The sequence below is a fragment of the Cervus canadensis genome, chromosome X, assembly GCF_019320065.1.
Source record: "Cervus canadensis isolate Bull #8, Minnesota chromosome X, ASM1932006v1, whole genome shotgun sequence".
Taxonomy (NCBI): domain Eukaryota; kingdom Metazoa; phylum Chordata; class Mammalia; order Artiodactyla; family Cervidae; genus Cervus; species Cervus canadensis.
In genome coordinates, this window is record NC_057419.1 from 128,936,242 (window position 1) to 128,960,558 (window position 24,317).

General features: G+C 41.6%; 2 protein-coding genes across 2 annotated transcripts in view; one reads left to right on the forward strand and one right to left on the reverse strand.

Annotated features, from left to right (window-relative positions):
- Window positions 1-694: 694 nt before the first annotated feature.
- Window positions 695-6,816, forward strand: PGRMC1 (progesterone receptor membrane component 1). Its single transcript, XM_043459845.1, has 3 exons — window positions 695-809; window positions 2,646-2,801; window positions 5,515-6,816. Exons 1-3 carry the CDS (start codon window positions 695-697, stop codon window positions 5,616-5,618), a joined length of 375 nt encoding a protein of 124 aa, XP_043315780.1. The 3' UTR covers window positions 5,619-6,816.
- Window positions 6,817-9,170: 2,354 nt separating this feature from the next.
- The window catches only part of LOC122435958 (A-kinase anchor protein 17B-like), a 30,684-nt gene continuing 15,537 nt past the window's right edge, over window positions 9,171-24,317 (reverse strand). Inside the window, exons 2-5 of the mRNA XM_043460070.1 lie at window positions 18,738-19,528; window positions 17,152-17,282; window positions 15,184-15,415; window positions 9,171-13,607 (exon numbers count right to left, since the gene is read on the reverse strand). Of these exons, the coding sequence (XP_043316005.1) occupies window positions 11,967-13,607; window positions 15,184-15,415; window positions 17,152-17,282; window positions 18,738-19,493 (2,760 nt within the window). The 5' untranslated portion in view covers window positions 19,494-19,528 and the 3' untranslated portion in view covers window positions 9,171-11,966. The remainder of the gene's footprint in view (window positions 13,608-15,183; window positions 15,416-17,151; window positions 17,283-18,737; window positions 19,529-24,317) is intronic.

The following is a 24,317-nucleotide window of genomic DNA, read 5'->3' on the forward strand; positions in this document are numbered from 1 at the left end:
AAAAAAAAAAAAAATGGAGGGAGGGAGAAGTGGGAGGATCCTGAGAAACAAAAGGGGTAGGGCTAGGAAGGCTGCTGGGTGTGGGGATTTCTTGGAAAAGCCAACCAGAGGGGAAATGAGGGCTGCTTGACTGAGGAGCTGTTGGAGAGGGACAGGCTTGGTAGGGCCTTAGAAATGAGGCTTTTCCAGGCTTGGTTGCAGATCAGAATCACCTGATGCACTTGAGGTACAATACAGATTCCCGGCCTAATCTCCCCCAAGAGTGGGGGAAAGGGGCGATCCAGAAATCTGCATTTTAACACGCCCACCCCCAGGCAAATTCGGGACGTCTCCCGGTTCGGAAAGTTCTGCTTTGCAGCATGTTTGGATCCGAGGAGGAAGGGGTTTTAGCTCCGCCAGTATGGATGCGTCTAAAATCAGGGGGTTCAGGGAGAGGAGGAAGAGTGTAGAAGGCAGCAATCTGCCTTCATCCCCACTCCTGGTTGGTTTTACTCTCCCCCTCAAACTCATCAACATCAGATGTATTAAAGCACTCTCCCACGCCACAGTTTTTCTTTGGGGAGGATTTAGAAGACCTACTTCCTATAAACATGTAACTATCAAAATAATTTGAAAACCATACCTATAGTATATGTCACTTACAGTGGCGCCCCTAAAGGCTTTATCAGTAAACATAATCATGTAAATATCTGTTATGACCAAGCCGCCCCATAAAGCAGTTGAAACATGCCTGGAGCTTCGTCATATGATTGTAGTTTGCAAAGTCATTGAGAGGAATGTAGGCCTGTGTACAGAGCTCGAAACTGCGAGTCAGGCAGCCTGGGTTCTCTGCCTTGTTGGATCACTGACCACCTGTGTGACCTGGGGCAAAGCACTGTTCTCTCTAGGCCTTAGTTGTTCCTCTTTAAAGTGATAAGGATGGCCCGTTGTGAGATCTCAGTCTCTACCTGCATGAGTCCATGAATGTGTAACATCACGTGGAAATTATACTTTGTGTTATAAAGGATTCCTGAAAATGATTCATTATTTTTAATGATGTTGTATGCACGGCACCTTTGTGGGTGCTGGGAATATAGTAGTGAACAAAACAGGCCTACATCTCTGCTCATGGAGCTTTCATTCTAGTGACTATACATTCTGGTGGGTAATGTATATATTCTCCAAAGATTTTTAATGCTCCCCTCAGAGTGTTTTCAGTATTCCATAACCATAAGTTCTAAAATGGTGAGATCCAAACCCGTCTACTTGGCCTGTTTACCTTCTCTAGTGGAAATGGTAGTATGTAATGGTGATGAAAAACAACCATTTTTCCTCGGAATCTTATGTGCCTTTAAAAGTTGATCATAAATTTCGTCTAATTTGTAAAAATAAAATTGTCCTAGTGGATTGAGGTTTCGGGTGGCCAGGCCATATTGAAATGTGATCTGTCCTCATACTTGGTGTGGTAGTTACCTGCAAACTTCTTCATATCTGACTTGCTACTTGGTCTGCCTTTGGGGAAACAACACATTGTTTAAAGTACACTGGATTCTTTTCATTTACTGGTGCAATATTTAAGTCGAAAAATTCACTTGAAGTACATACAGAATGATTCACTGTTCTCTTAGATAAAAATTTAGTATCATTATGTATAATAGCAGTCAGATATTTTATAGAATTTTCAGAGTCTTCAAACCCACCCAAAACAGCTGACAGACCTGATTCCATGCCATCATTTCCTTACTGACAGTGAAGATTATGTAACCTGTGGATAGATTTCTAAACCACTGATACTCATAAAATGATTTCTCCTGCAGAGGCCATACATTAACGTTCAACACAGTCTAGTCTCACAACCAAAGATCTCTGTGAGACACTTTTGGTTCATTAAATTGTGTCAGCATAGGTGCCTCACAACTAAAGATCTCTGTGAGACACTCTTGGCTCATTAAATTGTATCAGCATACATGTGTAAAATATTTCTATTTACACTCTAGTGTTTCTTATCTTCCCAGGTGGCGCTAGTGGTAAAGAACCCACCTGCCAATGAAGGAGGCATAAGAGATGCGGTTCAATCCCTGGGTCAGGAAGATTCCCTGGAGGAGGGCGTGGCAACCCACTCCAGTATTCTTGCCTGGAGAATTCCATGGACAAAGGAGCCTGGCAAGCTGCAGTCCATAGGGTCACACAGAGTTGGACACGACTGAGTGACTTAGCACGCACACACATTTCTTATCTTCAGAAACCATAACTTTCACTGGTGCAGCCCTAGTCCCTAGAACAAAGCCAGGTTCCAGGTTCAATGTCCAGAAGTTGAATTCTGACCCATGAACTATATCTTGGATCCTTCCCTACTAACACCCTCCCCCCGGGAGATAATCATTTATGGCTTTTTTATTAGCTATTTGCAATCACAAGAAATGAATGCTACGGTATAGCATTTTGATTTAGTTTTAGGTATTTAAAAGTTTAATGACAACAGGTCTTTCAGTATTCACTGGTAATGATCAAAGGATCCACGTCAATCACTTATGGTTTCCAAATGGAATTCGATATTCAAAAATGGGCTCTTCATGCTCATTGGTAAGGAAGCCATTTTCTGTGTTTGAGCCACAGAGAAATTGACTAATAGACAATTGGTCTTTGGTTTGGTTTTGTTTTTAAAGAGGGGCCGTATGGAGTCTTTGCTGGAAGAGATGCATCCAGAGGCCTTGCCACCTTTTGCCTGGATAAGGAAGCACTGAAGGATGAGTACGATGACCTTTCTGACCTCACTCCTGCCCAGCAGGAGACCCTGAGTGACTGGGACTCTCAGTTCACTTGTAAGTGGTTTTTTTTTTTTTTTTTATTTTGCCAGGGTCAGATTTCTACCAATAATGGGTTTCACAGCAGTACAATAGTTATTACTAAGCAGCCTGCGACTGTGGAGCATTTTGATAGGCTCCTGAATCTTGGACAGATCAAGTTCATGGCTTGAAGTAATTGTAGCAGTGCTGAGTCACTTGCCATGACTGCATCCCAATATCTAGCTAGTTCTCTGTGGAAACCTGGGTTTCTGTTTTTGAAATTCCTGAGGTTTGCATAGATTTTCCCACTAAGAGTTGGTGTGCAGGGGAAAGGAGAGTGGCCATCTTGGCTACAGAAGGATTTTCATAAGCCCTTACTTGTAGAACTTGCTGTTTAAAGCAGCCCACATTGCTGTTAAAGAATGAGAGACTTGTATTGTACAAAACAGCTTCTCTTTGAATCTAACTGAGCCTAACTATAGGCCTCATCTACAAATGATGCTTATCATCTGCCCAGCAACAATGGTGTCTACGTTTTTTAAAAAGAAAGCAAAAAGGAGACACTTGTTTCCTGGCTTATGCTATGGACCAAGGGCTTTGGGGGGAAGTAAGGCTGGAGGTCAAGTTCAAATCTAAGAATTGGGAAATTGGCTTTTGTCCAACCTAAGTGTTTAATGATCACTTTAGCAATATTTCACTGCTAAGAATTTGAAGAATAATCTTTCCAAGCTTTGAAACAGTATGTAAAGACAGTGACCATTTCCTTGAGGGTCATTTTTCATTGTAAATGTTGTGTTCTATTTACTGTTCTGTTTTTTTTTTTTTTTTGCTAAATTCAACCATTTTCTTTGAGAGTAATGCTCACCTCAGAGAGAGTTCTGGATTAATAATTAGCCAGGTATAACTCTACCTTTAGAGTTTGGATCCCAAGCCGACTAAGTATAACTTTCAAGTCCAGAGGCAAGTCTTTGTACTCTGAAAACATAATTCAGCTATCTAATGGTCTCTCATTTTTTGCATCTTCAGGATGCCTTTGTAACAATAGATTGTTCTATATGAAACCAATGAGTTGTAATTCATAATTTACAAAGCTCTATTTTATAGGGCTTAACTTCATCAATGGGGGTAAAAAACCATGGTTCCCCCAACCCCTTAAACTAAGGCTAGTCCCAAATACTGTTGTGACACTTGAGCTACACTCAAAACTGGCATGGTTTCCCCTTAAGGCAGGTTTCTCAGGTGCCACCCAGCTTTTATTTGTCTTGCAGAGTCACCAGCACCCTAGGGACCTTTATAATATGTTCAAATAGGCAAGTTCTAATTGTTCCTGACGATTATTTCACAGCAAAGTAGCTCCAGTTACCTGGTTAAACAGGTTGGTTACTCCTTTAATTCCTACCCATATTCAGAAAGAGGAGTTCTCTTGACCTCTGACACTGAGATAATTAACCCTACACTAACTTGGCCCAGTAATACAGCCAATATGGTGGTCATCTGCTGACTCAATCCCTCCTCGAGTCTCTTACATTCTGGTTGCCCTCTTAAACCTGCGTTATCCAAAATCTCCAATGTTCTCCTATTTCCTTTACCACTGCCTTTAACCACGTCTATCTTTCTTCCCCCGAGTTGAGGGAAATTTCTGTCTCCTGCTCTCCCCTTTATCCTCTGAGACTATTATCATTCCTTCCTCTCACTGTCAGACAAGCATCTAATAATTATGGCTGCCCCTAACCACTGTTCCATCCCTCCTTGCTCTCTACAATATGGTTTCTGCCCCCACCATTCCACTGAACCTTCTGTCTCAAACGTTTGCAGAGACCTGCATGTTGCCAACACTAATTGCAGTTCTCCAGTCCCTGTTGTCAGTCTCCAGTCACGTGCTCCGGTCACAAAGTCCCCATTTCGGTCCATGGAGTCTCCAGTGTTCACTTCCTTAACTCCTGTTTACAGTTGCCTTTAATGGGTCTCATATCCTTCCGTTTTCACCCCCATTGACACTGCCTTCCTCCTGGCTCTCGTTTCTCCCCATAGGGATCTGTCCACTGGCCTCCTATCCCTGGACTCTCCTGACTAATCTGCCCTGCCCTCTATACACAGTGAAACCGTTGTTAACACAGCACTATTTTACCTTGTCATTCCTTTGTTGTACACTTTCAGTGCCCTTTGCGATCTATGGGATAAGTTCAGACTCTTCAGGCTGCCTTTCCACATCTTTCGTAAGGTTTCCCCACCCTGTTTGGCTGGCACTGCTCCCAGTCTCCTCCTGCCAACTTGGTCCCTTTATTGCTCCCCAAATACGTTTGGTCTCACCTGCATGCCTTTGTGTGTGGCATTGGCACTTTGTGGAAACCCCTCCTTCCCCAAGTCCTTCTACACATCTTCCAAAGCATATCTTTCTCCCATGAAGTGTCCTGCAACCCTTCCAACTAACTCATACCAAGCCCTTGCTCTGCTGAACATTCCCCCACACAAACAACCCACTTTGACATTACCTTGCCCACACACTGTCGGGCATCACTCCCCATTCTATACTTCTGTCTGCTGAACATAACTAACTCCCTGGGACTTGGCTGGGACTATGGTATAAACTGCCTTCAAGAAGCCTAACATGTTTTTGTGTCGGCCTTTTGGCTAAGATCAAGTGTGTGTGTTGCTTATAGGCTTCTCGTAAGTGCTTTCAAAGGAAATATGGTAGTGGTTTTCTCCAAAGCATGAGAATGACCAGTTTTGGCATCTTCTTTCCTTCCAGTCAAGTACCATCACGTGGGCAAACTGCTGAAGGACGGGGAGGAGCCCACTGTGTACTCAGACGAGGAGGAGCCAAAAGATGAGAGCACTCGGAAGAATGATTAAGGCCTTCAGCGGAAGCATATCTATTTTTGTATTTTGCAGAATCATTTGTAACATTCCAGTCTGTCTTTAAAACATGGTGATTTCAATATTTAGAAAAGTTTTGAACTTGCTGTACATTTTTTTAATTAACATCACTAGTGACACTGATAAAGCTAACTCTATCTTAGAATGCATGATATGTTTGTGTGTCACAAATCCAGAAAGTGAACCGCAGTGCTGTAAGACAAATGTTATTACTGTTTCTCTTCTATCTGTAGTCAGTGCAGGCTGAATTGGAACTTGTGTTTCCTGAGAGACAGGTAAGACATGGGTATTCCCCCCAAACAGGTTTAAACGTCAAATGTGTGAAGTCCTTCAGGCGTCAAGGAACACAGAATGGACTTTGAGTCATGATATTCTCTAAAGATAGAAAATCCTTTATTTCTCAATTGACCTAACTGCATGATTTCTGTTTTCTCTACCTCTAAAGCAAATATGCAGTGTTCCAAAGGCTTTGGTATTGATTAAAGAGAGCAGTCCAGTACAAAATGAAATCTCAAAGCTGGACTCAGTCACAGGTAACCTACTTTCTCTGTTTGGGGACAGCATCATTGTCCTGTGCTCTTTGGAACACTCAGACGCTCTCACTTAACAGTAATCTCCAATGAGGCTGAAAATAGGATCTCAACATTCCAAAGCAAGCTTTGACGAAAATCAGCTGGCTTGCCTAAAAAACGAAAACACATGAATAAGATTGTAGGACTATTTTCCCCATCCCTGTGTTCTTGGTTATTTCACATGATTGGACATGCGAGGGGGCCGTGTAGGACAGGAGCAGATTGCTCTCTAAGAGCCTTCACACACACCCCTGAAGAATGAGGAAATCGTACACATTACTGGCCAAGTGGTTTTTCAAGTGTATTCATAACCTAACAGTTATTCCTCTGTTGTTACAAAACTATAGCCACTGCAAGAGTTGTAGTCAAGTGTCTTGGTCTTTGATATTGGTCTTGGTTAACAATAAACTTAGCTTAAGTAGACTGTACAGTTGTATGAATTTGTAAAAGTATTATATGAATAACTAGTGAGGTTTCAAACTCTTGTAATTGTAGTTGAATAGTCATTGTATTTTCTTGTGAACTGTGTTTAATGGTTTTACCTCAAATCAGAAAACAAAATGAAGTGCTTTGGTCAGTTAATAAAATGGTTTTACCCAGTATAGTGTGGTGGATTGCCTTATTGCTTTTAAACCTTAATCTGAGGAAGCAGATTCAAGAGTTTCAGTTCTGAGTGACATTTTTTGTCTTCCAAAAGAGACAAGGAAAGGGGTACAACTTCATAGAGGCTGCACACCAAAAACCAAGTACCAGCTTATCCTGTTAAAATAATGAATCGAATTTACTTTTTTAAGTCAGAATTTAATAAACTCAGAGGCAGACTTCTGCCTTGAATTCTATAGCAAGTTTACTAAGGAGCCACTCGGGTATTCATTGGAGGGACTGATGCTGAAGCTGAAACTCCAATACTTTGGCCACCTCATGCAAAGAGTTGACTCATTGGGAAAGACCCTGATGCTGGGAGGGATTGGGGGCAGGAGGAGAAGGGGACGACAGAGGACGAGATGGTTGGATGGCATCACCGATTCGATGGACATGAGTTTGAGTAAACTCTGGGAGTTGGTGATGGACAGGGAGGCCTGGCGTGCTGCGATTCATGGGGTCGCAAAGAGTCGGACACGACTGAGGGACTGAACTAACTAACTCTAGTGAAGACTTACTGAGCGCCAAGGCAGGTTTTGTTTTTACTTTATCATTGGATTAGGAAAGTGTTCAGGAACCTTATGGTAGCAAAGTTGATTCACTTCATGCCAAAAGAAGGATATGAGACTTACATATGCAGTCAGTTGTATAAACATACAACCTATTACTCTGAAGATTAGTGTTTTGCTATTGTCATGTGAAAATTCAGACTCTTCTTACCAGGGAGGTACTCCCTGAACCAGAGAGTGCTCAGAGCTTTCCAGCTTTTATGTTCTCAAACCATATTGCCTGTTTTTGTTGTTTTAAAATGTGTCCTTTTCCTGCATTAGTTTTCATCCAACAAATATTTGAGCTGCCTGTTTTGTGCCAAGCAACCTGTTAGGCCGTATGCTTTGGGGGAAGGGGAGGGAGAGAGAAACTGGGCCACCTTTGCAGCCTGAGATTAAGCTACTCCTTTAACTCAAACAGGTTTGTCTGATGCCAAGAGGAAAACATCCAGAGCCTGGTTAAAAGCTTCAACCCCAGATAGCCGGATTCCCCCCATTCAGAACTAAACATTGTATTGATTACAGGTAAAGGGATATTACTATCAGGCAGGACTTTCCTCTAGAAACTTAAATCCAGCTCACACAGTTGTAAGCCGTATTATGTAAAAGGCACCATTTGAGAAGATGGGGGAGTGGTGGTTACAGCCACGGCACCAGCCATGCCAACCAGGGAGGGGCCCAGGTGAACAGCTCTTTCCTCCTCCCCTGCTTTCTTCCAGCCCCTGCCTAGACACCGTGTTCTCAGTCCCAACATCTGAGGGTCAGAAGCAGCATTTGCTACGTGCTTGCAGCATCTCTGTGGCTTCTCTACACAATATCATGTTCACCTTACCTCAGAGGGCCACACTTCATGCAAACCCTCAATCCAGAATGAGCAAAAACAGCCTTTGCTGTCTCAGAAAGAGCTCTTTGAACAAAAAAAGAAGCTCTAAAGTGCCCAGTTGCCCTCTAAGGTACCAGTCCGCCTTTGTTACAGATATTTAGAAGAAATTTGCTGAACATTTCATGTGAAAATACAGTTAACTCTTTCAGGATCAAAGACTGATCACTGAAGCCCCTCACATCTATGACTGGACTCCCCATCCCACACCCACACGTTTTTGGAAATGGGGTAACTTCTACACTTTCCCCAAGGTCTGAAGAGTGTGTGTGTGTGTGTGTGTGTGTGTGTGTGTGTGTGGAAATGGGGTAACTTCTACACTTTCCCCAAGGTCTGAAGAGTGTGTGTGTGTGTGTGTGTGTGTGTGTGTGTGTGTGTGTGTGCGCGCGCGCACGCGCGCACGTACTCAGTTGTATCCAACCCTGCAACCCCATGGACTGTAGCCCGCCAGGCTCCTCTGTCCATGGAATTTTCCTGGCAAGAATCCTGGAGTGGGTTGCCACTTCTTCCTCCAGGGGATCTTCCCAACCCAGGGATCGAACCCATGTCTCCTGCATTGGCAAATGGATTCTTTAGCACTGCACCACCTGCAAAGCCCTAAGGGCTGAGGTGAAATTCTGTGGAATCTGTTTTGCTACCTATAAAGAACTGATAAAACCTTTGCTGAAGGGAGACTAGTCTTAAGTCAAAATATCATGATTTTCATTTACAACTGCATTTTCATGAGCTCTGACAGTCAATTGCCATTAACTGGCACTATAAAGGGAGAAGTTGCCTCAAAACAGTAGTGAAACCAGACATATTTTCAAAGAAAATATTACTGCAGGTGTGTGATATTCTATCCAGCACATGTGGTCAATGAACAAAGACTCTATACTATGACAACTTTATTTTTAATATATCTGAAAATCAAACATGTATTATTTCTCTACCAATGCAAATGACAAAAAGGAGCAGCAATGTTAGTGCAAAGCAGCATACTACAGGTAGAAATCTCACCCCCCCACAAAGTGGAATTATCAACATTTAAAAGTGAACATTTTGAACAGTCTTGCAACAAATGAAAATACATTTATTTGGTTCTTAAGTTCAAAATTATCAGGTTACAATGGCTTTCTACCTGAGGAATTCAAACAAATGTAACAAAAACACATTAACAGACTTTGAGCTAAATCTTAAAGCACTATTAGTAACGCATACAAGGAAAAACATGAAAACACCTATTTAAAAAGACACAGATTAAAGTTCCGGCCCTTCATTGGACATAGGAAAAAGATATGAGAAAACTTTTGCACCACTTAAATAACAGCACAACAAAGAATAACAGTGTTAATTAACAGAAAGTGAGTATCACATTTTCAGTTCTAAATCATTCCATCCATTTGAAATGTTCAGGAGAAATTGTTCTCATCCTTGTTTAAGGCCTACACACACCAAAAAAAAGAGATTTACTCAAATCTAGAATGCATTACCACAAGACATAAAAACCCAAGGTTGTATAGAAAGTAAACACAAAACCAGTATTTTTACTTTCTCCTGGGTCCCAGGATGGTATTTAGACCAAAATATTACATAGAAGTGACTTAGCACCAATTCAATTATACAAAAAAAATTTTTAATTGCACATGCTGTATTCTGCAATATATTTTTTTATGTCTGGTTACTGAGCAGCAAATTGTTTTCATGCCTAAAATCTCTGCAAAGAAAAATTATCAAATGACAGAAGAGATTGAGTTGTTTTTTCTTTCTTTTTTCCAAAACAAGCATAGCTGCTTTCCATTACAAACGCATAATGTTCTTTGTTTCAAGGGCATGAAACATGAAAAAAATAGGGAGGTTGGGTCTCATTGGAAAAGAATAATACCTGCTTGCTGCAGGTTGTCTGACAAAATACAAGCTGTTATAATTTAAAAGCTACTCCAGACAATAGTACTCTGAACATTAATAGTCATTGCTAGTCCTAGAGGAGAAAAGGCACTCGTCCTAGGAGTGATTTTTCAGATTGGACAAGACAAGCCTAGTTGATGGCTTGTGTGACTCTGATGGCAGAGTCACTGGCTTGCAAGTAGAACTGAATACAAGAAAGCCAACAAATAAATGAATGATTTGAAGATTTTCTAAGCATTTCAGATATCAGGTTGCTCTAGAGTCTAATTACAAGCACACATCGTGCCTTACTATTCTGGGCAGCCACACTGACTGGTGTCCTACTTTGGCTTGACCAGCTGGTCCTTTTCTATGGACTATCAAGTTAGGACTGTTTGAAATGAATCATGTAATATGAAAATGTTGCCTTCCACTACTTTGTGGATTAAAACACATTTCCCCGCTGCAGGCAGCCTAATCTCATTGAGGTCTTCAATTGCCATGTCAGCTATAGTTTTGTTGGAAGAAAAAAAGTCATCTACTGCCCCCCCCCTGAGTTCCTAAATCCAATATAAGGCAGAATGAGTGAGCCGAGCTTTCGATAGAACATGCACTGCATTAAGATGTATGTCTTTACGAATCTATAAAATATCTCATTTAAAAACATATTCAAGGAGTCCAAAACCAGTAGGTAAAAAGATAAATTGCTTATGTTAAGAGTTTACAAATTCTGCACACATACAATTTTCCCCCTGCTAGAAAAGTATGGGCTTTACCCTTGACTCTTCCTAACTCCATGGCATTATTGAGGATTGAGGAGGCACTTGTTACTGTTTTATAAAAGTCAGTTTGGGGATATTCAGTGACTTTTTACAAACTGATGTCACCCAACCCTGAGTGAAAGGATTACATAACCTGAAATGGAATACCCTCACATCCTCTCTTCCCAAGTGCCATTTTTGGTGCCCCAGGATCATTCAATATTTCCTTTGGCAAATCCCAAGTTGTATCACTTCAATCCTGTTGCTTTTCTATGATGGAATGACATGGGGTTCTTCCAAAAAAAAACAACTCTGCTAATGGTCCACTCTCTGTGTCAGCCTCAAAAGACAATCTGAGCACCTTTTAGATTCTTCTTCCAAGGCTTTGTTTCTAAAAGGACAACTCTTTGAGTCCTATGAACATATTAGTAAGATTAATTTCCTTCTGGTGGATGCTCAGGGAACCCTCTAATGTCATGAATAAGTCCAGTGTATGTTCTAGGTGTCATCTCTCTTCTTCTATCTATAGGTATTTCTAGATAAAAGTCAGGAAAGTTTGTTGCTGCACATGGTGTTCCAACCAAATCAAAGAACAAGTAGAAAGATCCTTATGCATTCGCTGCCATCCCTTTGAAGATAAATGATGTTAAATGATAATGTTACGACAGCTGAAGAGCCATAGAGGGCTATCTTAACTCCTCTCGATGTTAATTTGCTCCTTTGGTGGCACCAAATTAAAGCTGCAATTGAGCTGTAGAAATGTCTGTCCTTAGATAAGAAAGTTTTGCAAGCACATTGTTTCACCAAGTTTTCGAATTGGGATTTTGGTGTTTCCAGTTTGCCAACACATCTGCCCCCCCCCACACACACACACACACTTTGATCTATGCTTTATACTTTGGCAAGAGAAGCAAGGTTTTGCATTTGACCTTGCTCAAGCTCCTAAGTGTTTGCTCTCTTGCTCTGTAGTTGCTAGCTACATAGCTACATTTGGTTTCAAATTTTCTTTTTGCGGATTTTTACTGTGAATAAGGGTTTCCTGATCTAAGAAACCTTCAAAACATTTGAAAATAAAAAGAACTGGTGAAGTTGTTTCTTAAATAGCTTCTGTAGTCAATGCGCTCCAGACTATTATGTCTAATGTAGTAACTACCAGAATTCAGCATGAAATCTCCAGAATACTCACGTCTTTTCATCTTTCCTGCATCCCAGTTATATTCTGACCTCCAAGGTATCTCTCTTCTTTTGGGAAAACCCCACAAATATGAAGCATTTGCACTTTTTGATGATGTTACTGGCACTTGAAAGAGCCTATAGTTGACTCTGTGGTCAAATGCACTGTCACTAAACTGCCTCCTCTTTCCTATGACAGTGTCTAACTGATCACTGGCACTGGACTTGTGGTGTTGGCTTTCATCAAATAAGTACTGGGGGGCCAGTATTTCCTTCTCTTTGCTGTTGCTGTTCTCATTTCTAATGGAATTGTTTTTACCCTCAAGCCACGAACATCTCAGTTCATAAGTGGACCTCCGGCCTGGTTTCCTAAGCTTGTATTCAGAGTATTTTTCCTCCCCATCATGTTTCCCCTCTGCATACAAGGCCTGCTGACTTGACATAATTTCTGTATCACAAGTGATGATTTCATCAGCATCAATACATCCCTTTTCTGGGCAGCTATCATACGTGGCCACAGACTTCTTTTTCTTCTCTTTGTTTACACTAAGATTATCACTGAGACATTCAGAATCACTGCTAATTTCCTCTAAGAAATCTCTCAACTTCAAATCAAAGTCTGCTGACCTCTTAGATGAGGAAACTTGGCTTTGACTTGTGGATATGGGATCCTGGACTTGGTAAGCTTGAGTCTTTTCCAAAAGATGGCTCTTTTCATCAGCTGGGGACAGGCAATCACCAGCTTTACTGGCTGTGTCCTTAAAATGATGCTTAAACTTCTTTGTACATTCTTCAGCATAATCCATTTTTCTTTTCTTTTGTGATATATGCTCAGGATCCCAAGAAAGATTTGTCCAGAAATCATCTTCTTGTACTTGTTCTCTCCTATCTAGATGTTGCATTTGGCTCAAACTGCTTGAGTGATGCTTATGTTTTCTCAAATTGATTTGAAAGCTATTTCCTTTCACAAGGACAGTTCTCTTCCACTGACATGTGCTTGTTATGTGACTTGGTTCTAGGCAGATGCGGGCATATTCTGGAGTTTGATAATGGTTTAAAAGATAGTCAATAAATTCATCTGTTTCATAGATCTTCTGTTTCCTGCTATGGTCTCTCTCAACGAATCTGGAAGAATAGGAGGTATTAGAACCATGCTGGTCTTCTTTCTCAAGATATTGACTTTGAGTCACTATAATTTGCAAGGAATTCTGGTCACAGCTCAAACTGTTATTATATTCGTCAGTTAATGATTTTCCAGCTCTCTCTTTTCTTGCTGAATATCTTATTTTTTTTCCCCCAAGGTGGTGGGAAGATTTACGTAAGTGAGCTCTAGCCCTTTTCTTCATTTTTCGTTTACGTTTGTAATCTGACTTGGAAACGTGGTATCTTAGCATTTCCTCCTGATTTTGAAGATACTGAGTGTTTGGTTCTTCTTTCTTCAGAGTTCCTGACACAGTCTCCGGAGCATGATGAGCTTTGGAGCCTGCAACATTCGCCTTCCGTGGGTAAAATTCTTCAGACTCCTTCAAAGATAAAGGTTAAAAATCTCACATGAAAAGCTCAACAGGTTAAAAATCTCAAAGAAAACTGGGCGATATAGTACTGTTCTGAAGAGGTTTCTAACTACACCTAGGGTAGATCCAAATTAGGAATAATAGCACACTGAAGAAACAGGAGGTACAAAATTAAATGTTTCCATCTAATAGGAGCTGCTTTGACTAGGTCTGTGCCTGTCCTTATGTTAAAAGGCACCCCGGTTTACATACCTTTAAAAGCACATAATCCTTTTTTCCTTTGTTCACAAATTGATGGGTCTACTTACTGTTCCAGGTATTGTGCTCGAGGGTGGGAACATGAAGAGGAATAAGAAATGTTCTATAGTGCTCCCTGGGGCTACAGTCCTAGAACAAGAAAAGACTGGTGGGTGAAATATGTGTCTTAAAGGGTCAGTTGGCTTTGTAAAAGCCGAACTGCCTTTTTGGGTTTTATTCCGGCCTCTTCCTATGGATTACAAGTGAGCATGCCTCCGACCTGCCCACCTCGGTTGGAAACAAGATAGCAAGTAGAAAATATGGCTGTGACAATGGTGCTCTCTGCTGTCCATGACTGCAGGGCAGGTGAAAGGTGTGGCCTATGGCCCCTACCCTGCTGGGAGAGCTTGTACTGAGCTCCCACTGACACTCAGCACAAATCAGGGCTCAGAGCTAACCCAGGACTTGGGATTCAAATTTGGTACCACACACATTGAAAGAGAGGAATTCTTCAAAAGAAGTGACTTTTGGCAGTCATTAAGGCAAACTAAAAAAGATCCAGCTTGCCTTATTGTCAAAATAAATGTGAGGTTTTTCTGATTCTGATTTCATGCAGTTTGATGGGCCATACCAATTAGAAAAAAAAAAAAAACAACCAGGTGAGATGGCAAATATACCTAAAATCAAATCTACCGAAAATGAATGCCATTCACTCTTGGTGTTTAAGAACGCTGAATGTGGCTTTTCAAATGAACACTTTGGTCTTTACTCTGGGGCATCTGCTGAGTCTGGTTATCTTTAGGAGGTCAGTAAGTGGGAGAACAAAAACTTCCCCAACTGAAACTCTCCAAACAACTGGCCTGTGATGTGAGATATTCCTTAGCAAACAGTTGAAGACTAGACTAACATGTCTGTTCAAGGGCCTCCTTTCCCATCCAGTCCTGTCACTGATGAATGGCCAGTGAAAGGTAATGAAGGATTACAAAGTCCACATCCCTCCTCCTGGTGTTTTCTGTTACCTCCATTAGGAGCTTAGAACAGTAGGTGCACAAGCTACACTGCTCTAAATTAGATCATCTCAAAGTTGAGAAACAAAGTGTGTGTGTGCGCGTGCACGCCAGATGGTGGAGGTGAGACCCAACCCCTTCAGAGAATCTGAGTATCCCTTTGGTCAATGCAAAATTGTGGTTGTTAGAGACCAGCCTATTGAAAACAAACCTCAACAAATACAGTAAGTCTTCCACAGCCACTGGTTAAACAATAGGCTGCTGTTTCAAAGTAAAGGCCATGATGACTCAGAGAGGTCACTAGCTACCCAAACCAAAAAACAATGGGGCAAGAGCCTTACTACAATTTTCCTCAGGAGTGCCCGCATCAGGTAGAGGGCCTCCAGCTGCCTCTGGGTCAGTGGGATCTTCCTCTTCTCCAGGTCCTCGGAAGAGTTGGACCCTGGTTGGGCCTCCACTTTGGCACTGTCCTTCTGTCTCCTTTGCCGGTGCCTGTCCCTTTCCTTCTGGGTGCGTCTCTTGACTCTGGCCTTTCTCCTCTTTTCCTGGACCTTCCTCTCCTCTTTTCTTTTTCTGGAGAATGATTAAGAGAGTGAACCCTTCAGAAGGTGTTTATTGGGCAAACAGGTTGCTCTCCTCCCTACTACCTCCTCCCTGGCAGGAGTTCCCCAAAATCTCCAGCTACAACACCCCAGGGCTCAACATTAGACAAAAGACACTGTGACTATCAGTCAAGGGGAGAGATGCGTAACTAAGTTGGTCAGTTAGAAACATGTACAGGAGACCTCATGCAGAGAGAGTGTATTTAAAAAATAAACGAAGAAGACCACTGAATTCAAAGGAGGGGCCTCAACCCCCCCCCACCCTCCAACTTTCTCAAACCAAAAGCAGGGACTATGGGATCTAGCTTTCGCAGGGGTGATTCCATTTCTCTTGAGATCGAAACCTTCCCTGAGCTGGTCACACAGACACAAATGAAAGTAAGTCAAGGCATTCAGAAAATCTTAAAGGTGAGAACTGGTCTTTGGTGCACACTCCTTAACACAGTGAAGTGTTAGTCACTCAGTCATGTCTGACACTCTGTGACCCCATGGACTATAGTCTGCTAGGCTCCTCTGTCCATGGAATTCTCTAGGCAAGAATACTGAAGCAGGTAATTCCTTTCTCCAGGGGATCTTCCCAACCCAGGGATTGCACCTGGGTCTCCCACATTGCAGGCAGATTCTTTACCATCTGAGCCACCCAGTACATTATCATAAAAACAGGCTGGTTTAGAAGAATCTGGGCTTATTTTTCTGCTGTTTTCTGAATATTTAAGATGTTTTGGTTAGGCTCTCATAGAAGCATGGAAACCTGGGGGGTGGGGGAAGGGCAGGGGAGGACAATTGCCTGAGAGATGACCAAGCCCCAAACTGGAGGATGAGCTCAACTGCATGATCGATCTGGAAATATGGGAGGAATCATTACCTTTACTGGGATCAGCTTCTGGCCAAGTTTCACAGCCATGACCTTAAGTAACTCCTAGCACTCTGCCAACCAAAAAACGTTGAGAGGCACATGGAAAACTACTCTTAAACTCCTAAATTTGCATAAAAGGCTGGAAGAATAAACCTGCAAGGGGAGGAGCCAGGAAGAAGGTAAAACTGGTTTGGGGAGCCCTGTAGTTCCCGTCCAGTTGTCCCTTCTTGGCAAACCCTTGACAATCCAATGGCCCTTTCTAGTCTCAAGCTCCTAAACTGGGAAACAATGGTAAGCTCAAAGAAGTAAATACAGAGGCTCCTTAAATTCACAGAAAGAACTTGAGCCAACAAGAAAAATGGTCTCAACAGATCTTTCTGGGTTAGTTTGATTATGGATCATCTTATGAAAGAAAATCTTTTCCAAAACAGAAAAGAATTTTCCCCAAAATTTCAATGGATAGGCAAAGTAATATTTGGTAAATTTAGGTAAACTGGTGAAACTTGTAAGTTGGCAGGCTAGAATTTTCATGCTAAAAGTACCTGGCCTTTTTTTTTAAATGATTATTAACTCCTAGACAACCTAATCTGGTTGGTCCTACTATTCCTCATTACTTGTTCCTCCTGAAAAGCATACTTTTAAAGTATCTTGTTTTTCACTGCTTTCTCCTTTTGGTTTTGTAACAGTGTAACGGAAAGACAGCAATTTTCTAATGGGCACCAATTCCTGCTCCCCCCATCATGCTATCTATTAAGTGAACCCATTCACCTGAAGAGATAAATCCATAATCAAAAGTTTAAAAATAGACAAAAAACAACAACAACGCTCTTTGTTGAACTTGGTCTCCTCACCTTTCAGCCTCTTCCTCTTCTCTTCTCTTTGCTTTTTTCCTCTCTTCCTCCAACTCTTGTAATTTCAGTCTTTCTTGATTTCTCTTCTTTATAGCTCCTTCGCTGAAGTGTTTTGTTGTATCAAACATAACCTGCTCTCAAACAATTCAAAGTATCATTAGAAAAGTTTGCCCGCTGGCTGGATATGTCCCAGACCAGAGAGCTAAAACTAATCTGTAGCTGGCAATGCCAAACCAAGTGAATTAAAAATGCCTTCGATGCATCCCAGTACCCAGACAGTTACACTGACTCTCAGTCATCTCTCAAACTGTTCTTGTGGGGTTTCTAGAACTTTCTTTGGCAGAACCTTTGAGGAACTCACCTGACAGCCATATGCGGCATCATCGTGCCCTTATGGACACAAGTTCTAAGGTATGTGAGTATATTGCTTCTGGTTTGTTATACTGATTAACTGAGATATTAATAATATTTTTTAAATCAGCAGAGACAAAACCAGTCCAGAAATGGGGTGGGGGGAGCAAAGATGTAGGAAAATTGACCAAAAGAGATACAAGATCTGACTATAGTGATTATTAAACAACTTTGCAAATCTCAAAAGAAAGTAAAAGTCAGATTGAGGCACTACAAATAAATTTGCCTAAAAAATATAAGGATGCAGAAGTAGCTATTTAAATATGAATGAGAGACAACCACCAAATTCACCATCACAGTTACCTTTGAGGGGAGTGAGCAGCCTTGACTGAGGATGGTACACAAAGGGGAACATGTTCTCATTCCACTGGTAATGCTTTATTTTTTAAGCTGCAGTGGTATGTGGGTGGTCGTTATAGCATTTGCTAGATCTTTTGTCAGACTGAATAGCTCATAATTTTCAAACATATATCTTAACCCAAGTAGCCTCACACACAACATACACACACACACACACATAGACACACACACACCCCTGAAGCTACTGAAGCTGAAAGTTCAAATTCACACTAAAGACTGATTTAGAGAAAAAGGGTTTAGCTGCATTAAGGTTTCAAGAACAAGATGACCAGGCATTCAGACAGTCATGAAGCTGTCTTCATGCTAGATAGACAGAATGACATTGAAAGGAAAGGAGCCAGGTTTGTTGGGCTTATGTTTTAGAATTTACCTGACAGTCGTCATTAAAGTATAGTAAATTGTGACCCCAATAGCAAAGAGGGAATAAACTGCCTTTCTTGTTTCAAGCTGCATGTTGCCCTTTCCCAGCAACTTGTCAAACAGAAGAAGCATATGAGATGGTTCCATAAGGACCATGAAGAATCCTTAAATGTCCCCCAAGGAGCTGGGCAGAGCCCTGAACTATAACAACCATCACTTCAAGCCACAGCTGGCAGCATGGCTGACAGTAGGAGAATGCCCCAATCATGATGATACTTGGTCCCCAGAAAACACCCATTTATTAATGACAACATAAATCTTTACATAAGCTCTTGATCAGAGCCTCCAGGGTGGTCTAAGGAAATCTGTTCCAGAGGCTTCCTTCTAGCTTTTACTCAAGACCACTTGAACCATGGGGAAAAAATTTTTTTTATAATACCCTGGCTGCTCCTTACCTTGATGTTACATGCCAGAGCTTTCCCATCATCTCCTTTAAGCATCAGCTTCATCCCACGGAGGGACTCCATGGCCTTTAAGAAGTCAGTTGACTCTTGGTACTGTATAAATGCCTCGAACGTCTGCAAGCCAAAGTTGAACCCCCCAAAGCTCCCACTGGTTATGACCTCTCGGTAGGGGTCGAGCATCGGGATATCTACATTCTTGATCTTCCCAAAGCTTTCAAAGACCACCCGAAGGATCTCTTCACACGGCTTCTCTCCACTGGAGCCTTTGGGAGCAAACCACTTGCAGGGCAGGCCTTCGAAGTATATGGAATTGGGGCTCTTATCGTGGTCCTGCTCTTCAGACCCATCACCCATTGAGGTGGCCCCATTTTCCTTGGGGAAGTGCTCCCACTCTCCCTGGGCGTCTGTCACCATGACTTTTAAGTCTGTTTCCAAGCCGTTTAGCTTGATGATCTTCCCGTGCAACTTGGCCTTCAGGATTTGAACCAAGCTTCGCGTTTCCGCCTCCCCCTCAAATCGGATGAAGTCCCTGGTGCTTTTGGCGAGCCGCACAGTGGTGAACTGGTCAGGACAAATCAGGCTCTTCAGTTGGTCCAGAACTTCCCAGTTAGAGACGGGTCTCGAGGGTTCCGGGCTCTCAGGGAGCAACACATTGATCATCAGCTTTGCTATGGGCTTGAGGTAGAGGTGCTGAGCTGCGCACAGTTCTGTGGCCTCTGAGTTATCATACACCACCGTGACCGTCATGGTATCCACAGGAAACTTGAGATGGTGAAAAGGAACTGTTAGGGTACCAAGGGAGGGAAACACAGGTTCAGCTTTTGAATGGTGCTAGCATTTGTTGGATTTAGGTCAAACTGATAGGGAAATATACACTACCAGGAGAATTAAGGTGAGAACTAACATTTGTTTAATGTGTTTTAGAGGTTTTAGAGAGTTTCTATAAACTGTGTCTCAGTTTCCTTAACTGTAAAATAGAAACAATAGGATTTTAGGAAGGAGTAAATGGGCGGAGTCCTTAGAAGAGTGCCCCGCACACAACAAGTTCTCAATCACTATAAGCTGTGGCTATCGTTTATCCTACTTTATCTCATTTGGTTCCTGAAGCAACCTGTTAGTAAGTATTTTCAAGCCTGTTTTGTAGATAGAGACATTCAGTGGATTCAGGAAAATTAAATGGCTTGCCCATACAGGAGGTCTTACAAATAGCTGAGAAAAGAAGAGAAGGAAAAGGCAAAGGAGAATGGGAAAGATGTGCAGAGTTCCAACTAAATCCAGAGTTCCAGAAAATAGTAAGCAGAGATAAGAAAGGCTTCTTAAGTGAATGCAAAGAAATATAGGAAAACAATAGAATGGGAAAGACTAGAGATCTCTTCAAGAAAATTAGAGATACTAAGGGAATATTTCATACAAGAGAGGCAAGATAAAGGACAGAAAGAGCAAGGATATAACAGAAGCAGAAGAGATTAAGAAGAGGTGGCAAGAATACACAGAAGAACTGTACAAAAAAGTTCCTAATGACCCAGTTAACCACAATGGTGTGGTCACTCACCTAGAGCCAGACAGTCTGGAGTGTGAAGTCAAGAGGGTCTTAGGAAGCATTACTATGAACAAAGATAGGGGAGGTGATGGAATTCCAACTGAGTTATTTAATATCCTAAAAGATAACACTATTAAAGTGCTGCACTCAATATGCCATCAAATTTGGAAAACTCAGCAGTGACCACAGGATTGGAAAAGGTCAGTTTTCATTCCAATCACAAAGAAAGGCAATGCCAAAGAATGTTCAAACTAGTTTACAATTGTGCTCATTTCACATGCTAGCAAGATTATGCCCCAAATCCTTCAAGCTAGGCTTTAACAGTATGTGAACTAAGAACTTCCAGATATACAAGCTGGATTTAGAAAAGGCAGAGGAGGAACCAGAGATCAAATTGCCAACATCTGTTGGATCACAGAAAAAGCAAGGTAATTCCAAAAAAAAAAAAACTACTCCTGCTTCATTGACTGCACTAAAGCCTTTGACTATGTGGATCACAACAAACCACAGAAAATTGTTAAAGAGATGGGAATACCAGACAACCATACCTGTCTCCTGAGAAGACTGTATGCAGGACAGAAGCAACATTTACAACTGGACATGGATCAACGGAGTGGTTCAAAATTGGAAAAGTGTCACCCTGTTTATTTAACTTATATGCAGAGCACATCATGGGAAATGCCATGCTGGATGACTCACAAGCTGGAATCAAGATTGCTAGGAGAAATATCAACAATCTCAGATATGCAGATGATATCATTCTAATGGCAGAAAGCAAAAAATAACTAAAAAGCCTCTTGGTGAGGGTGAAAGAGGAGAGTGAGAAAGTGGCTTAAAACTCAACATTCAAAAAACTAAGATCATGGCATCTGGTTCCATCACTTCATGGCAAATAGATGGGGAAAAAGTGGAAACAGTGGCAAATTTCATTTTCTTGGGCTCCAAAATCACTGTGGTCAGTGACTGCAACCATGAAATTAAATGACGCTTGCTCCTTGGAAGAAAAGCTATGACCAACCTAGACAGAATATTAAAAAGCAGAGACACCACTTTGCCAACAAAGGTCCATCTTGTCAAAGCTATGATTTTTCCAGTACTCACATATGGATGTGAGAGTTGGACCATAAAGAAGGCTGAGTGCCAAAAAATTGATGCTTTCAAACTGTGGTGCTGGAGAAAACTCTTTGAGAGTCCCTCGGACTGCAAGGAGATCAAACCAGTCAATCCTACTGAAATCCTAGGAAATCAACCCTGAATATTCATTGGAAGGACTGATGCTGAAGCTCCAATACTTTGGCCACCTGATGCAAAGAGCCAACTCACTAGAAAAGACCCTGATGCTGGGAAAGATTGAGGGCAGGAGAAGGAGGCAACAGAGGATGAGATGATTGGGTGGCATCACTGACTCAATGGAAATGAGTTTGAACAAATTCTGGGAGATAGTGAAGGACAGGAAAGCCTGGAGTGCTGCAGTTCATGGGGTCACAGAGAGTTGGATGTGACTTAGCGACTGAACAACAATACATTAACACTCCAAGATTTCAAATCTCTAGTCTGTTGTATAATTGAGCTGAAATATAAAGTCGCAGAAAAACCTGCTGGGGATGACACAGAAACAGGGCCATGAGAAAATACATGTAGCACATGCATGGACATGCACCAGCTGACAGTTCTAACCCAGGCAACTGATGTAACATCCTTCGTCCAGGTTGGTTTCGAAGTCTTACGCAGACATAATCTGTTCTCATTTCTCCAGGCTGTTGACCTTCACTAAATTGAACTTTTAGATCAAGGGAAGAGAAAACAGCCTCTTCTAGTGAATGACAAGGAGAATCTACCCTCTACTTTGGGAATAGAAAAATGTCCAAACACGAGTGCTTGCTGGCATTTCATGTGAACAAGCTCTCTTAGGCTGTCCCAACATAAGATCACTGATACTGGCAATTAGGGATTTCTGCTCCTCTTTGCTGACTCCAAATAGCACTTCTCAATAAAGGAATTTTCTTTTCTAATGTAATGCATGTATTCAGAGTCTGTATCACCTGAGTTTCTCATTAATGTTAACTTCAAGGAGATTTAAATCCAAACATGTATGGCCAGATGATGGAAACTGTCAGGCAAGATTTACTGCTAAATTTTGGTTAACTTTATAGGCACAGAATTCTTTTATCACTGTTCCTGAAAGACCACTCAAGTCAACTCCCTTTAGGGGACAAAGTTTGTATACACTGGTTTTTTAAAAGCCACTAAACGCAGTGTCTGAGCTTCCCAGGTGGCACTAGCGGTAAAGAACCCACCTGCCAATGCAGGAGACATAAGAGACGCAGGTTCGATCCTTGGGTCAGGAAGATCCCCTGGAGGAGGATGGCATGGCCACCCACGCCAGTATTCTTGCCTGGAGAATCCCATGGACAGAGGAGCCTGGCAGACTACAGTCCATGGGGTTGCAAAGAGTCAGACACAACTGAGCGACTAACACTTTACACTTTACTAAAAGTAATATCTAAAACATTAGGTTCTACAAATCCTTATGACAGCAATACTGAACTGGGATGATATGAGAATAAACATGTGCTCCTTCTGCAAAAACATTATCTAGAGAGTGAAATGAAGACAAAATCCAGTCAGTTTGCTGCAATTTGCAACCCAAATAAGTCAACACTAAACTCCTTCAGGAGAAAAAGTAAGTTGATATTCAATTAAGATACACTAAACCCCCAAATTTATCTGTAGTCAATAGGTATATTTTTAAAGCAAGGCTTTAACAAATGTTCCAGAAAAAATATACACAAAATAGTTAATCACTTCAAGGTAACCAGTTTGTCAGGGTCTCCAGTACTCCAAGGATACTGCCGTTGTTTTAAACATTTTAGAATGCTTTGCTTGATTTCAAAGTCTGGGCTACATTCTTTTAAATAGTCTTGATGGAGGTTAATTTTGAAATTGTTTTATTGTGGATTTGATATTTCAAAATCATCAAAAGTAAACTAGACTCAAGAATGATGTATAAAATGGATGGCTAGAAAGAACAAAGTGATTTTCTTAATTGGCTTAAATTCTGAGAAAGGCTCTTTTTTTTTAATAACTGGGTACATCACTGGAACAGGTATAGAGCTTTGAAAGATGGGAGTTTGAAGGACGATATTGACTACTGCAGTCTAACAGCTGCAAAAATGATGCTGATTTTCCACCCCTCCCTGTATCCACACGCTTCGTAACACGACTTAGAGATGGAGGTTGGTGACATTGTACAGGAGGCAGTGATCAAGACCATCTCCAAGAAAAAGAATGCAAAAAGGAATAACGGTTGTCTGAGGAGGCCTTACAAACAGCTATGAAGAGAAGAGAAGTGAAAGGCAAAGAAGAAAAGAAATGAAATACACATTTGAATGCAGAGTTCCAAAGAATAGCAAGGAGAGATAAGAAAGACTTCCTCAGTGATCAGTGCAAAGAAACAGAGGAAAATAGAATGGAAAAGGCTAGAGATCTCTTCAAGAAAATGAGAGATACCAAGGGAACTTTACATGCAAAGATGGGAACAATAAAGAACAAAAATGGTATGGACCTAACAGAAGCAGAAGATATTAGGCAGAGGTGGCAACAATACACAGAAGAACTATACAAAAAAGATCTTCATGACCCAGGTAATCATGACGGTGTGATCACTCACCTAGAGCCAGACATCCTGGAATGTGAAGTCAAGTGGGCCTTAGGAAGCATCACTACGAACAAAGCTAGTGAAGGTGATGGAATTCTAGTTGAACTATTTCAAATCCTAAAAGATGATGCTCAGCAAATTTGGAAAACTCAGCAGTGGCCACAGGACTGGAAAAGGTCAGTTTTCATTCCAATCCCAAAGAAAGGCAATGCCAAAGAATGCGCAAACTACCACACAACTGCACTCATCTCACACACTAGCAAAGTAATGCTCAAAATTTTCCAAGCCAGCCTTCAACAGTACGTGAACTTCCAGATGTTCAGGCTGGATTTAGAAAAGGCAGAAGAATCAGAGATCAAATTGCCAACATCCG

Coding starts and splice junctions, on each gene's coding strand:
- PGRMC1 (XM_043459845.1), top strand. CDS start 695: ATGACCAAGCCGCCCCATAAAGCAGTTGAAACATGCCTGGAGCTTCGT. Junction 810..2,645: donor TACAGAGCTCGAAACTGCGA/GTCAGGCAGCCT, acceptor TTGTTTTTAAAG/AGGGGCCGTATGGAGTCTTT. Junction 2,802..5,514: donor CTGGGACTCTCAGTTCACTT/GTAAGTGGTTTT, acceptor CTTTCCTTCCAG/TCAAGTACCATCACGTGGGC.